The following is a 14633-nucleotide window of genomic DNA, read 5'->3' as shown; positions in this document are numbered from 1 at the left end:
GAGTTACAGTGGTACATGGCAGGATGACTCGACAAAAAGGATTATACTGCGTAAATACAAAGTTTGCTGCTGTCAAGCCTCACAACCAATCATAATGGTTTCATTAATATTAACACCGGCAGAGATGGGCAGTATTTCTATTACTTGTATTTGAAATACCTATTTCAATTACTTTTGAGTATTTTGTCATTTGTATTTGATAGGGCCGATAAAAATCGAACGTAATTTGTAACAAAATACTATTGTTTAACAACAGCTACTACCGATGTCAGAACGAGTGAATAGAGTCGCAGACTTACATCTCTGTTTGCTGCTGTTGCTGGTGGGGAGGACGGAGGCGTTGCGCGCCAGCAGTTTGACAGGCAAGGATTTGACCCGTCGTACCAGAGGCACTGCTACCCGCGGGCGTTTGACGGGCACCACCCGAGGGACCGGAGACACCCTGCCGTGGTACTCAAACAACCTGAAGAGAGCGAGGAGAGGGGAGACGGGAAGGAGGGAGGCAAAGAGAAAGGAAAGAAAGAAGGGAGGAGAGAGTTGGAAAGGAGGAAAGCAAGGGGGGAGGTTGAAAGAGGAGCGGTCAGATGATGAGGAGAGGGTGTTTGGTAAGTTGTAAATGGACTTGTAAAGCACTTTTCAGCAAATGCTCCCAAAACAACATTTGTTTATGTTCAAGTGACAGAGCCCTCAACCAGGGCACACACACACACTCACACACACACACACACACACACACACACACACACACACACACACACACACACACACACACACACACACACACACACACACACACACACACACCTGCAAAAAGGTAGCTGGTGCCCCATTCCATGCGACTCCACAGTGTTTCCCAAAAGAACCGTTCATCTATTTCCTTGATCTTCTTCCGCCTTCTGTTCTTTCTTTAATAAGATGAATTGTTTCATAGAGCAGGAAAAAGAACGAGTGTGGGGTTTGAGCTGATGGGTGGATTGCGTTTTAAAGTACTAATTGAATTTTAATAAAATGATTTTCATTTAAATCAATGTCTTTTACGTCACTATCCATTGCTAAGTGAGTCAATGGTGATTGAGCTTATGGCCCAGTGACAAAAGTATTGCAATATTTCGATATTTGCAGTATTACGAACTGGGTATCTGAAAACGACATTCCCAGAAATAAATACTGCGTTAACCCACTGCTTATGCTAAATGTGGTGCTGCTGCAGCTTCACATTCAAAGCGTTTAAGTGGTAGAACAAGACAACGGTCATTTCCTGCATTTCTCTAACCTGAATTCTAAGATTTGCTCGCATCAGATCAATCATGTGTGGATATTGCCTGCTGGCACTGAAACGGAGGAGAATGCTGGAAGAACCCCGGGAACCATCCGTTCTCTTACCGGTCATAGAAGTCTTCTCTGTAGAAGTCGTAGTCAAACTCGTAGCCACTGGGGAAGAAGCAGAATAGCACACAGTGATAGTGCAAAAACAAATGTCACACAGTAGGCTCAGTAACACCAGCATGACACCACGTTTAAAACAACACATGGGAACAGAAAGCATTCTGGGGTTTATGGTTGCACGGACCAATTAAAAATGCATAAAAAAAGGCAGTAATTACAAACTGTGTGTGAGACCAAAAAGAAACCATTTCATCTTACCCCAAGAGACCGAAAGAGAGACGAAATATGAACAAAAACAAAACCCGGCAAGACTAATTGAATTCTCGTGAAATATGTATGTTACGTGTAATGTTTATGGACAGATTTTACAATCGTCCTGGATAGAGGATTTTGGCGGAAACAACAAAGTCAGAGGTTCCTCAAAACAAGAATAAAACTATAAAACAACAATACATAAGATACACCTTAATAAGACATAAATACTGCCTTTTGCTGAAACTGTATTTGTCACTTATATGATGAACAGTATTCATCATTTAATGTCCGTCCCATTCTCAAGAACGCAATATTTAAGGAACACCTTGACCCATTCATGTGACCGTTAAACCTCAGGAATGGAACAATAATATTCCCTTTGTCAAATCTCCTGAAAGAGTCCGCAAAGCATCGAAGGAGACAAACTCTAAGTCTGAGACTGAATTGTTTTTGTTCAGGTTTAGCAGCTGTTTCAAGCAGCGCGACACATCACACCTCTTTAATACATGGGTTCAGTGTTCTGAAGAAGCTCAGGTGCTTTTTCAAAGCTTGTATTAGAAGGCCAACAAGAGACTATTTTACCCACAGATGTGTAGACCGCAAAAACAAACAAACGCAGCTGATCTTGTGGGACTGAGATACAAACCACTTTAGTTGAAGAGGGCCAAGGTTTTAAAACCGCCTACACTGGATAACAACACCCTGAAGAAGGAGAAGGCCGAGACCTGGAGGTGTGAAACGACACCCTGAAGACGTCTCAGGCTTCTATTTTTAACACCTCAGCCCTCCACGAACAACGGCTGTCATGAGTATTTAGACTTTAAGGGTTTTGTTGTAGAGGGACAGTATGTCCGATTTTTGCGGATTTCTTTTCACGTCGACTCTTTAATCCTTTGAATTGGTTATTGTTGTGCTGGTAATCACTTTCAGAGTGTACCTGTAGAGAGAAGCGGCTGATCGCTTCAGGATTTTGGGTCTGTTGGGCCTCGGCTCTCCAGCCATGTTGACATCTGGAAAACAAATAGCAGAGGGAAACAGAAGAGCAGCGTTTCATTTTTGACGTGCCCAACACGTCGTTAACCACTCAATAAAAGAGATCAAAGGTTCCTTCAAGCTCAAAAACATTTAGTGAAAGATATGTTTGAGCACTGAACGAAAGAAAGCAGTGGTGAAAAATAAGTGGAGAGAGGATAACTTTATAATCTGGTGGAAGGTGTGTCGCCTTGTGATCTCCAGTAGAGGGCGCTGTTGAGCCATTTTACAACATCGTCTCTACAGTCAGTCAGTGTAGCTCCCATATTGACAACTTTCCATTCATAAGTAATCAGACGGAAAGTAAGAAATCTGATTTCCAGCTCTTCTGTTTGAGACTTTAATCTGTTAATTGTGGTCAAAAAACATTTTAAAAATCCTGCACTCAAGTAAATAAGAGATTCCACATTAACAGTTCATGCCCTGCATTACTGACAGAGATTACACAGAATGTGTATGAATTCATTGATCATGTTGCTGCAGGTTAAATAAGAGACTTGAAAAAAACCTAGTTGTGATGGTTAAGGTTAGGATAAGGTGCTGGGATATGCGTTATGTTAATAAGTGTCCTCACAAAGATGGATGTACAGAGAAACACACACACACATTTTCTATATGGCACAAATCAGGATTTCAATCAGTCGTGTTTCCATCACACTTAACAACTCCAGTCATAAACGCTTCTGGCCTAAAACTAACCCTGACCTTAACATACAACTAAACCTCACCGTTGCCTGAGCCTTCACCTAACCTTCAACTAAGTGTTCACCCTAAAATATAATGATTCATGTGCATTGCGAGTCCCCACAATGTCACTGTGTGAGCAGTGTCCCCACAACATGAGGAATACATGCACACACATACACACAGACACACACAGAGTAATACAGGGGACATTTCCCACAAGGCTCTGTGTGTGTGTGTGTGTGTGTGGGTGTGTGTGTGTGTGTGTAGTGTAGGCTAAAGCTATGACAGCTAAGGGGCTGCTAAGTGATGCTCTCTGCCCCACTGCAGTTCGTGTGGGTTTTGCTTTGCGGATCATATTAAATCTGTCTTTTTTCTCCGTGCCACTTAACTACCCGACTCTTTACATGTCTCACTGCCATACTCCCTCTCTTCTTAGCTCTCCGGGTAATATCAAACCCACGTGTGTTTCTTTTCACTGGAATGACTTCCAGTTGATATTATGAGACACGTTTCACCTTTTTATCACATAATCACTACCTTTGTGTTTTTGGTTGGCAAGCAACACATGACAAACAATAAAAGTAATATGATAATGATGATTGTTTGGCACCTCAAACCACTAGAAGTTCCAAGAAAGTGCTTCACATAAAAGAGGTGAGAAAAAGCTAAATACTGAAGTGCAACACAGTAAACGTGTGATCCCCGGGACCGTCACAACGATCCAAGACGCACAGAAGAACAAAACGACGGATGAATTGGGTCTTTGGAACAGAGAGTCGCTTCCTGTCCGAGGACATCGGGCTGAGTCAGATTGGTAAAATAAGACCAATTTCAAGTAGGGTCTCAAGTCAGGACACACAATGCCTTAAACGTCATCAAAAACAGCTCTAAATCAGTCTGTGGGCATGGAGTTATCTTTACATTCACATCGACTTCATTTACTTCCATGTGAAACATTTGCAATGTTAATTTTGTTTATAATATTTTAAAGTCCTTTGTACGATTGTAGCTGCATCACAGCCGCCAATTATCGATCAACTTCAAATGCCGATGTCTTGTCCCTGCCCTTTGCATCTGACGCACAAGGCATCATCGAGCGTTTGTATGAGACGCATCTGGCTTTCAAGTAAGTACAATGGAAGCCCAGACGCTCAGAGTATCCACCTTATAAAGGACTTGACTTACATCATGTAGCAAAGTAGGCTACGCTAATGATGTTACACAGCAATCGTACTTATTTTAACCCAAACCACAATCTTTTACTGAACCAAATTGTTTTCATCAGCAAAAGAACGTGATTTGTTTTTGGAAATACTGAAATTACTTTTTGCTCAGACAAGCATTGGGTCGATAAAGTATGTTTGTGTTGCGTTCAGGGACTTCCACTTTGAAGAACAAGACCCGGCAGGAGACGGAATAAAAAGCACTGAGGCGTATGGATTGGCAGGTGGTCTGTGTGTGTGTGTGTGTGTGTGTGTGTGTGTCCATGTGTGCGCTTGCATTTTTTGCCGAGGTCATGAAGGGGAGGTCAATAACAGCTTGGGTTGGATGAAGATGCGTTTGTGTGTCCTTGCAAACAACTGGATTTCTGCCATTTCCATACCTGGCTGCGGTCAGGGTTCTGGATCACTGCCTCAAACACACACACACACACACACACACGCAGACACACACACACACACACACACACACACACACAAACACACTCCCCTTCACGGTGAAGTTAACAGGCTTGAATCTTCAGCTTCTGGCTGCTGAAAACTCACTTTTCCCTGCTCATCCGTCCATCCGTCCATCCATCCATCCTTTTATCATCTCCACTCGTTCCTTCCCTTGATCTTCCGACACTTTTCAAACACATGAAGTTCATCCTGCTTTATGTTTTAAGGAATTTCAGGAGGTACAGACATTCAGATCGTACAGATCGTATTCTCCCCAAAAGCATGCAGTGAACTGGAAAGACAAGCTTTCCCTACGATGGACTGTTGAGCTGTCATGGTGTTCACCTCCCCTAACCCAATGCATGCTGGGATAGGCTCCAGCCCCCAGCGATCCTAACAGGATGATGGGGTTAAAGAATGGGTGGGTATGGATGGTTGTTTCTTTGTGTGGGCACAGAGCGGTTTGAACTTCCCACCCACATGTGCTGGGTGGAAGCAACACCAATGAACCCGAATAGTGTGTTGAACAAAACAAACCCACAGGGCAGTAAGTCAGCTGGAGAGAAGAGGCCAGAGAGCCGACCCTCGGGACATTCCACATGGTACTTGTTCCACAAACGGATATTATATTACCGATCCACTCAGTGTGGTCCTTCAAAAATGGTTCAAACCAGTTTTGCACTTTGCCAGAAAGTCCAACTGCACATTCAAGTCTGCGTAGTATTATATTGTGGTTGACCGTGTTGAAAGCAGCATTAAACATGTACTGAAGCGTTTCCGCTCTCCGTGTTAGAGAAGTCACGGTGCTGTGGTGTGGACGAAAACCCCTGCCTGGAAAACATCCAAAGAACTGTTGAACAGACACAAAGAGTTTTATAAATGATCTTCAACCTGTTTTTTTTCCTTCCTTTACTTCAGTGGCTTCGTCCACAAAGGGCATCTGAATACTCCAGCTTGAACAGCGCGCCTTAGCTTCAAACTACGAGGCTCTACGTCCTCCTCTGGCCTTTGCTCGTGTCTGGGACGGTGTGTCAGATTCCACTTGTAACACGCATTGTGTCTTTTCAAAATACACTTCCGTCTTAACATCATGTGTCGGCAAAAAACACTGCAGTAGGTTCAGAAAAAGATGGCGTCGACATTGACTTGAGTGACCATCAAGTCACGTGACCAGCGTATGACAAACAAGTCACAAAAAACCAATGCTATTGGTGGTCTTTACTAGTAGAACATTCAGCACAATGATAAACATTAAACATATAGGAATCATTGCTGTATTTATTCCCTTTATTGCACAAAATCCACAACTGTCACTAGAAGCATTTTCTCCAAATTGAAGTTTGCATAAGCAGTTAAATGCTGTAATTAAGGGTATTGCGTGAACAAATGTCTAACGCTGACTCCTTGCCTACATCAGCAGAAGAAAAGCTCGTTCACGTTGTGTGTCAGCTGTTAGCAGTTGGCAGCACAGTCTGACAGCATAGCAACATTTGGAGCAACTAGACCTATGATACTGTAATTCATTCCCATGCACGCTGCTCAGAGTAAGAACAGGAACTGGCTCTTCTGCCGGCAGCGCCGGGTCGCTCCCTGCTGATAACAGAGCTAACGGCTAAGAAGCATTCAGTTACATTATGGTGCTTTCAAGCTCCACACAGTAAACACGAGGATGGGATGAAGGTAAATTAGAACGTTATCATGCATGATGTGTTCAAATGTAATCTTGTAAAATGTAGTTTCTGGGAAGAAACTTGAACGAATACATTTGAAGGTGTTTTCACATAAAATAGATATTAGAGAGAAAATGATGACCTGTTTAACTTCCTAATACTTAACACGAGCTCGAAGCAGCATCATTTTAACTGCTAAGGCCCCTCAGAAAACATTTAATTAAAACACATATCGAAATAGAATAGAAATAGAATGCATCCCTGTGTTGCATGATGACAATAAATGATCCTTGAATCCTTGTTTTTGAGTTTGACAGATGTGTATTTTATGACTCCTTACAGCCTATTTATTTAGCGTCAAAGTTGAATTTGTTTTCTGATGAAACACCAGAGACATTCTGGGGCTTTTGCTCTCATGCTTTCAAAAGATGACATCTCAACCTGCTGACCCCCGAGGGGACAGTCCTGACAACTTCAAGTGCGAAGAGAAAGGTTCAGCTATATCGCTGGGATTCCTGTAGCCTGCAGTGTTTCAACAAGCAAGTGTGAAAAGTGTAACTCAAACACAGTACCCAAGGGTAATGCTGAAAGTAGAAGTCAATTGATTCACAATATTTCAACGGCATTTTTGATGAGTTGTTTAAGTCTTTTATGAAACCAAAATGACGAACATTCGCTCAAACGTCTTTGGGTTTGGACTACAGTCAAATAAAACATGCGATTCAAAGAGGTCAGGATATTTTCCACTATTTTCTGACATTCTGTAGACTTACTTAATTTAGTAATTAACAAATGAATTAACTGATGAATCAATTAATTGAAACTAGAGTGCAAAGGCTATTTCACCATTTCACAAACAGTTACATTTAGAAATTGGCATCTTCGTAAGAAGACATTTTCTGAGTTTTGACATTTTAAAACCTTTGGAGCCCTGGAAATATACTTCTTTTTAATTAAATACCATTTTTTGTTGTCTACAGATTTGTTTTTCCGAAACAGGACATACATAGTTTTGAAAAATGGAGCAAACCACCACTGAAAGCATTTGAACGTCATAATATGCACTCCAATTTCCATGTTGAAAATATTTCCATCTGCAGGTAGAATAACCTCATCTGAAATAATTTGAGGGTAAATCAGTCAAACTTGAAAAAAGCGCACCCACTTTGGCAATCACACTTTTCGTTTCATGCTTTGTAAGTAGAGCTGTAATTACAATGTTTCCTCGTACAACAGTTCGTATGACATTGAACAAAAGCTATTTCTTATATGGTGCATTCTCCTACGAATGTATAGCAAAGCGAGCGGTTGTTGTGTCTGTGCAAGCCACTGCAGTGCAGAACAACAAAGCCACTTGGTTCAGTGAAATAAAGGATTGTGGTTTGGGTTAATATGTTTGATAAGTAAAAGTGCATGCTTATGCAGGTGGAGTTACATGAGTTACACAACAAAAGTAAGGTAAAATAAATCAATGTCAACTTGGTCTCACACAGGACACGATCAACCGTCTCCTGGGTGAAAGTCCTGTGTTCGTTTGACTCGTCCATCAAACCCAACCCGCTCCGCATGTCAACTTTGTTGCTCTCTATACTTTGACTTCCTTGGCGATCGGCCTGTGCTTCCTGGCTTTTCATAGCTTTAACAGTGGATGAGAACAGTCTGATAATTCCCAGAGTGTCACGTGGGGGACTCACCCAGCGTCTGTCCGGCCAGCACCCTGCCGTTCTCCCCGATCACGGCCCCCCTGGCGTGCCTCTCGCTGGCGTACTGGATGAAGGCGTAGCCTTTGTGCACGGAGCATCCCAAGACCCGGCCATACTTGGAGAAGATGCTCTCCACGTCCGACTTCTTCACCACCGCTGTGTTGAGATTGCCGATGAATACCCGGGAGTTGATCGACTTTGGATCTGTCTTGTTGGTCACATTGCTGGTCTGGACCTTCAGCGACATGCTGGAGAGACGGGCGAAAGAGGCGACTGACGAATGGATGTATCGGGAGGGAGAGATTCAGAGAAGTGGGGATCTGAAGAGTATACAAGAGAACAGATACTTGGGGTTAGCACAGCTGCAAACACTGAGACATTTGAGACTCAGAACAGAACACAAATCACCAAACCAGCTGGGAAAGCACGAGTCAGCAAATTACTGTCAACACAACAAATGACAGTAGATGACTTTCTTTACAGAGCAAACTCATTGTTCATTCATTTTCACACAGACGGAGAGACCTTGGTGCATATACATACAAGCCATGCTTTTGCAAGAACATGAGAAGAAATGAGAAGTTGCAGTGTGGGTGTGTGGCCTCCCTGTGAGGCAGTCTTGGAGAGTTTCTTTTACAATTGTATGACCACGTAAAGTTCACTCACGAGGTTCTGCTGTGTTAAACTGTCTTCCCAATCTACTGCAACAGAATCCTGCAAATCTTTAGCTTTCAAAACACACGCCTGAGCTGTACTCAAGAACTACTCAATCAAGCAGCAGATTGTTTTTGTACACATACAAATATAATCGCCGGTACAACCCTGGAACATGTTTTAAACATTCATGAATGAAGAGCAGACGATGAATTCTATGACGTTTAAAGCGGGTAAGTCTAATAAGTGAGGTAGAATCATTGAAATAGTATTCCCCTTAAATAGGGACGATTCACAATGTCTTCATTACACTCAACCGGTGCGACTCTGATCACTAAACCCGGTATAAATAAGCACTTCAATTGAAAGGAAAGCACCAGTCAAATCCAAATATCTCTTTCCATTAAAGCAAGAGGGGAAGGAAAAACAACAACCGACAAGTTTGCTCTGATCAGAAAACACTGCTGCTTCATCGCATGAGACGAGCTCAATCGATCACAGCGCAGGATTTGAAAACCAAATGTAGTTTTCATCTCCATCCTCGCTGTGTGCCAATTCAAATCCATCAACCTGCCTAATGAACACAAGCTGAGGAGACAGAGGGAGAGGGTAAGATGGGGGGGAGGAGAGGAGGAAAGGAAAGCTGAAAGTAAGGAACGAGACAAGAGGTGATGAAGGGTTGGACAGCAAGAGGTGATGAAGGATTGGACAGCAAGAGGCGATGAAGGGTTGGACAGCAAGAGCAAGAGTGATGAGAGAGGAGTAGGGATCAGGGGACAGGCGTGGGTTTTAAAAGATGTGGAGGGCTTTGAAAGATGACAAAAGAGAAAAATAAAAACGAGGCAGTTAAAGGACATTTGAGCCTCTAAAAGGGTTCAGTTGTTGTACTTGTATTTCTTAGTAAATGGCTTGTGTACCCTCTGGTCAAATATTTGAGACTCATTAAAATCCACTGGGTGAATCCATGTTAATTGACATGAGCCCACATCATTGGTTCCGAACCTTTTGTCTTGTGACCCCTTCAAGTCATGCAATATCTACTTGTGATCACAGTGACTTTTCCATCAAAGATTGACTGATTTGAGATTTTGTGAAGAGGCCCCGCTTCAAATGTTATCAGCCCATCGGAACAGGAGTCGTCAGCCTCATAGACAGACAAAAAAGACGAGAACACAGGACTTTGAACCACGTGTTCACGTCCCAGAGTGTTATTGAGTTATTTTGATGTGATGTTTCTGACGGATTTCCTTGTTTATGTTTTACTAAGTTAATGTACTTATTTTAAGCCCAACCAGGATGTTATTCCTAAACAGTTCAAGTGTTTTGTTGCCTAAAATAAACTGCGGCCATTTTTAAGGTAACGAGGCATAAGGACACACTAAAATGAGTTGTCATGACACATGGAATGTCCTTAAAATGTTGAGTCCACACCTTCCCATGAGAACAGGGTGGATGAGGGAAAAATGTCCTCATTGTTGGATCAGATGTCCCTTTATTTGACTTGGATCTGGACAAGTTTCTGTCCTCACACCTTTGGCCGTCTTTCCTAAACTACGTTCACGTTACGAGCGCCAGGCTTGCCCGTCTACATTGTCGTAAAGTCGCCCTTAAAGTGTTGCTCGAGCGCTCTCTGACGTAGTAATGTCATCAAATATCATTGAGAATTCTTCTTAGATGAACCGGAACAGGGCGAAACAAAACGCGCCATTGAAACGCTGAAAACAAGTTGAGAGATTCATAGCAAGTCAAGTGTCGGCCGTCATCTTGTAGTTTCATGTCACTGGCTTCTATTGGAAATGACTTGCAGACCTTCGCTGTGTCGACACAGCATTGCTGCATTGCTGTGCTTGGCTGCTCTCTCTCTCTCTCTCTCTCTCTCTCTCTCTCTCTCTCTCTCTCTCTCTCTCTCCTGCTTCATGTGCGGGCCTAGCATTAGCATAAGAGGCTACTCAAAGAGAATACACGCCACCGAATGAATAGGGAGCGCAGTAATAACCACACAGAGCCTTTGATGGAAACAGTGAAAGACTTCCTGTGCCTCTGCACTAACGTTGGACCAAAATGTTCATTAAAACCCAATGATCTCATGCTCCAAAAGCAAATTAGCTTTAAAAGCTTCCTCCTTCTGGGCTTCATGGTTTGATGACACATGCATACATTAACATAAAGCAGGATAAAGCTTGTAAGCCCTATAAATGAATCAGATCGCCTACTTTGTGGTGGCAATATACATTCCAGCTTTTAAAGTGAAATGAGCTTCGTATAATCGTCATATCTTTATCCATAATTACCATTAAGACTTCCGTCTTCCTTGGAAATATAGTTACTACAATTACACTTAAAGATAATGTGAATGAATGAAGGGACATAATAGTAAACCATAAATACAATTTAAAAGCTAAATTTAAGATTTATTTTGTGATTCCTTTAATTAATCATTGAAAGAATAAGGAAATGGAATTGTTAACTGGCAAATTAAATGATCTGTTTTTGATTTGTATTGTTTAATGTTGAATTAAAATGCAAATGTCATTAATAGAATTATAACAGCCTTTTTAAATTGTATCAGTTTTTTCAGTGATCGTAATTAAACTGTAATATTCTGCAATTAATCCGGCGGCACGCTCCAGGCTCCAGTGTTGCGGATTCTTGATGTCTGTCAGAAAGTGTACCCTTTTTCACTTTGTGTACAGTTCACACTGCCGGTCGGCCTGAACATTTGGACCTGACCTGATACCCTAAGTCTGGGCAAAACCAAGTACTCCTCCGTGTCCTTGCTGCCGAGTTGCCTTTGAGCAAATCACCAACACCCAGTTGAAGTGCCTTGTCTAGCACAGATAAATGAAATCACACTACACATAGTTGTGGTCCCCACTTATTCCTGTGTGTGTGTGTGTGTGTGTGTGTGTGTGTGTGAGATGATCATTGAGCTCGCATCCAATAACATTTCTACCTCTTGAGTCCAGCTTCAAGAAGAGCAGCCTCATGAGCCAAACTTAGCCCTCAAATGAGCTTTATTTCCTGGGTTTTTAATTAAGGCAGAGCCTCATATCGCAGCTTGTGTCTGCGATTTTGTCTGTAAGATTATCAATTAGAGTTAACGCCATAGGGGACCGTGATTATACAGATTATACAAAGGCTTCAGGCGCCGTTGGAAGCATCACAATTTCGACTCACCCCCCCCCCCCACTTGAACACATTGACAAAGTTAGCATTGCATATCGTGATTAAAACAAGAATTCATTTGTACAGTTTAACATTTGGTCAGGACATTCAGAAAAGATTTTTTGGCTGGTGAGCCTTCCGGCAAGTGCAGACTACATTTTACTGCGCATGTGTTGCACCCCAATGGTATGAGAAGCGACATCTCCTTTTTTAACCCTCCATGCCTCGTACCTCGTTATCAGACATCGAGGGCCGTGACAAAACGTCGGTATTTGACGACCTGAGAACGAGGCTGATATTTAATGATCATTGTTGGCGGGAGCTCGAGATCCTCGAGGTCATTGCCAACGACTGCTTCACTGTCATACGTGTGCATCTGATTATAAAGAACTTCAACCTTGAAAGTGTGTTGCTTGCGTTCCTCGTAAAACATCTGCTGAACTAAAAAAAAATTGTGCCCGGCACGTCACCTTTCTGGGTGAATGTCACACAGATTATGAAGAACACTGAAATGCAGCAACACAGAAGAAGAGACGAGAAAACGTCACTTAAATCCGTCTGTTCTGGAGGTAAAACAGGCATAAAAATGGGCTCTTGTCTGTGAATTATATTATCGATTGTAAATCTACAAAAATGTTGCCTTTGAAAGATTGTGTCCAAGAGGCAACATCTCACCAAGGCTCATATCCTTTACTGGTGTTACATATTCATCCAGTGGAGATATTTGGCTGCAAACGCAGCTTCCTGTGTTCTGCTTGCTCCCCGTTCTATGGTTGCATCTCTCTGTCATCATTATTTTTAGGATGCCCATGTTTAATTTATCCAACTATGTACTTTTTTGCTTCTTTATTTCCTGCTTACTACATATGGCACACTGCTGAAGCCGGGGTTTAATATTTCAAAGGCCTGCAGATTGAAGTGGGCTCCCTGGATTCAACATCACAAGATCAACAATTCTGATTTGTGCCGGTTTTGCATTGAATTGCACATTGCGTTTGGAGATATTTCCAGCGGTTAGTTTGGATTCCTGTCAGCTACCAAGTACTCTGCTACAATATCACACTGCAGAATAATCTTCATTTTTGGGCTCCAGAGAAATGCAGCTTTGACTCACTTTGTCAAAAACCTTTGCCTTGTTGCCATTTCTAAAAAGTGTGAACTGATATTTAATATCACTCTCACCTGTAATCCTTAGATGCATGCAGCAAGTGAAGGCCTACTTCATTCATCATGTGAAATGGCATTGGGGGAAATGTTGAAAACCACTGACAGAGGTGAAGTAAGCAGGTTGAAGGAAAACATGTTCACCATGATAGTAATACATATCACAACATTACATGTTGACGAGTGCAATAAACAACATTTCATTGGAAAATATTTGGGATATGTAATCAGGTTCCTGAGCGGGATAGCATGTCTTGCACATTAATGAACCTGATGTGTTTGTTTATCTTCTCCGGTACAATATGGAATAACGGATTATTATTGGTTGAGACTGCAACTGGACTTCAGACGTCGTGACTAATGTCAACTACTTGGTTAGGTTCAGTAAAAAACATCTTAAAATAACTACGAAAGTACTTGGTTATGTTGAGGCAATGAAAGTACTTGGTTATGTTGAGGCAATGAAAGTACTTGGTTATGTTGAGGCAATGAAAGTACTTGGTTATGTTGAGGCAATGAAAGTACTTGGTTATGTTGAGGCAATGAAAGTACTTGGTTCACATGGGACACAAACAGCAGTCTCCTGCTGAAAGCCCTTCATTTTTTGACTCATCCACCACCCCGACCTCCTCCCTCTTCCGACTTCATTTGAAACGTATTTGTGATACAACAAAAACAAGTGTAATCCGTGACAAAATCTTCCCAATACATTTTTGGTTTATGGGAATAAATGTGGAGAAGACAGCATTGTTGTGACAGCTTTCACACCAGTCTAAATGAACTGATCCAAATGTGGCAAATTCACCAAAATCCATTTGAAACAAACCAAACCATTTAGGTATAAAAGCACCCTAAATTAAAACAATTAAAGTAGCATATGTTTTGTTTTCAATTAATTATCATACCAAATACTGATCATGTACTTTCAGAGAAGTGCTGGAAAAAGAGAGGACAGGTGCAGTGTGGGGGGTGTTGGGGAGCAGTGAGGATGAGCTGATAGCGGCTCTGGCCTGGTGGGGAAACGATAGTGTGAAGTACATCATAAAAAGTTCAGTTTTCAGCCTGGAAGAGAAGAAGTGACTCCACCCTCAGCAACGGAAGGTCATTCCACCACAGAGGAGCCAGCAGGCAGAAACACTTCATAATAATAAATAGAACAGACCAGACAGCAGCAGCTTTGGGATTCGAGTCACTTCGAGTGCTTACAACACAAGATGGTAATACTGTGATAGACTGAATCATTGTGGGCACACAGT

The 14633-nt window shown here is 42.1% G+C and overlaps 1 protein-coding gene across 1 annotated transcript in view; it reads right to left on the bottom strand.

Annotated features, from left to right (window-relative positions):
• raly (RALY heterogeneous nuclear ribonucleoprotein) overlaps positions 1–8641 on the bottom strand; it is a gene marked incomplete at its 5' end in the record, with an annotated part of 18013 nt that extends 9372 nt beyond the window's left edge. Inside the window, 4 exons of the mRNA XM_079297232.1 lie at positions 300–463; positions 1384–1431; positions 2579–2651; positions 8386–8641. Coding sequence (XP_079153358.1) covers positions 300–463; positions 1384–1431; positions 2579–2651; positions 8386–8641 — 541 coding nt within the window. The remainder of the gene's footprint in view (positions 1–299; positions 464–1383; positions 1432–2578; positions 2652–8385) is intronic.
• Positions 8642–14633: the final 5992 nt, after the last annotated feature.

The sequence above is a fragment of the Melanostigma gelatinosum genome (assembly GCF_949748355.1).
Source record: "Melanostigma gelatinosum genome assembly, chromosome: 3".
Taxonomy (NCBI): domain Eukaryota; kingdom Metazoa; phylum Chordata; class Actinopteri; order Perciformes; family Zoarcidae; genus Melanostigma; species Melanostigma gelatinosum.
Note: the sequence above shows the minus strand (reverse complement) of the source record. Positions and strands in the feature narration are given on the sequence as shown.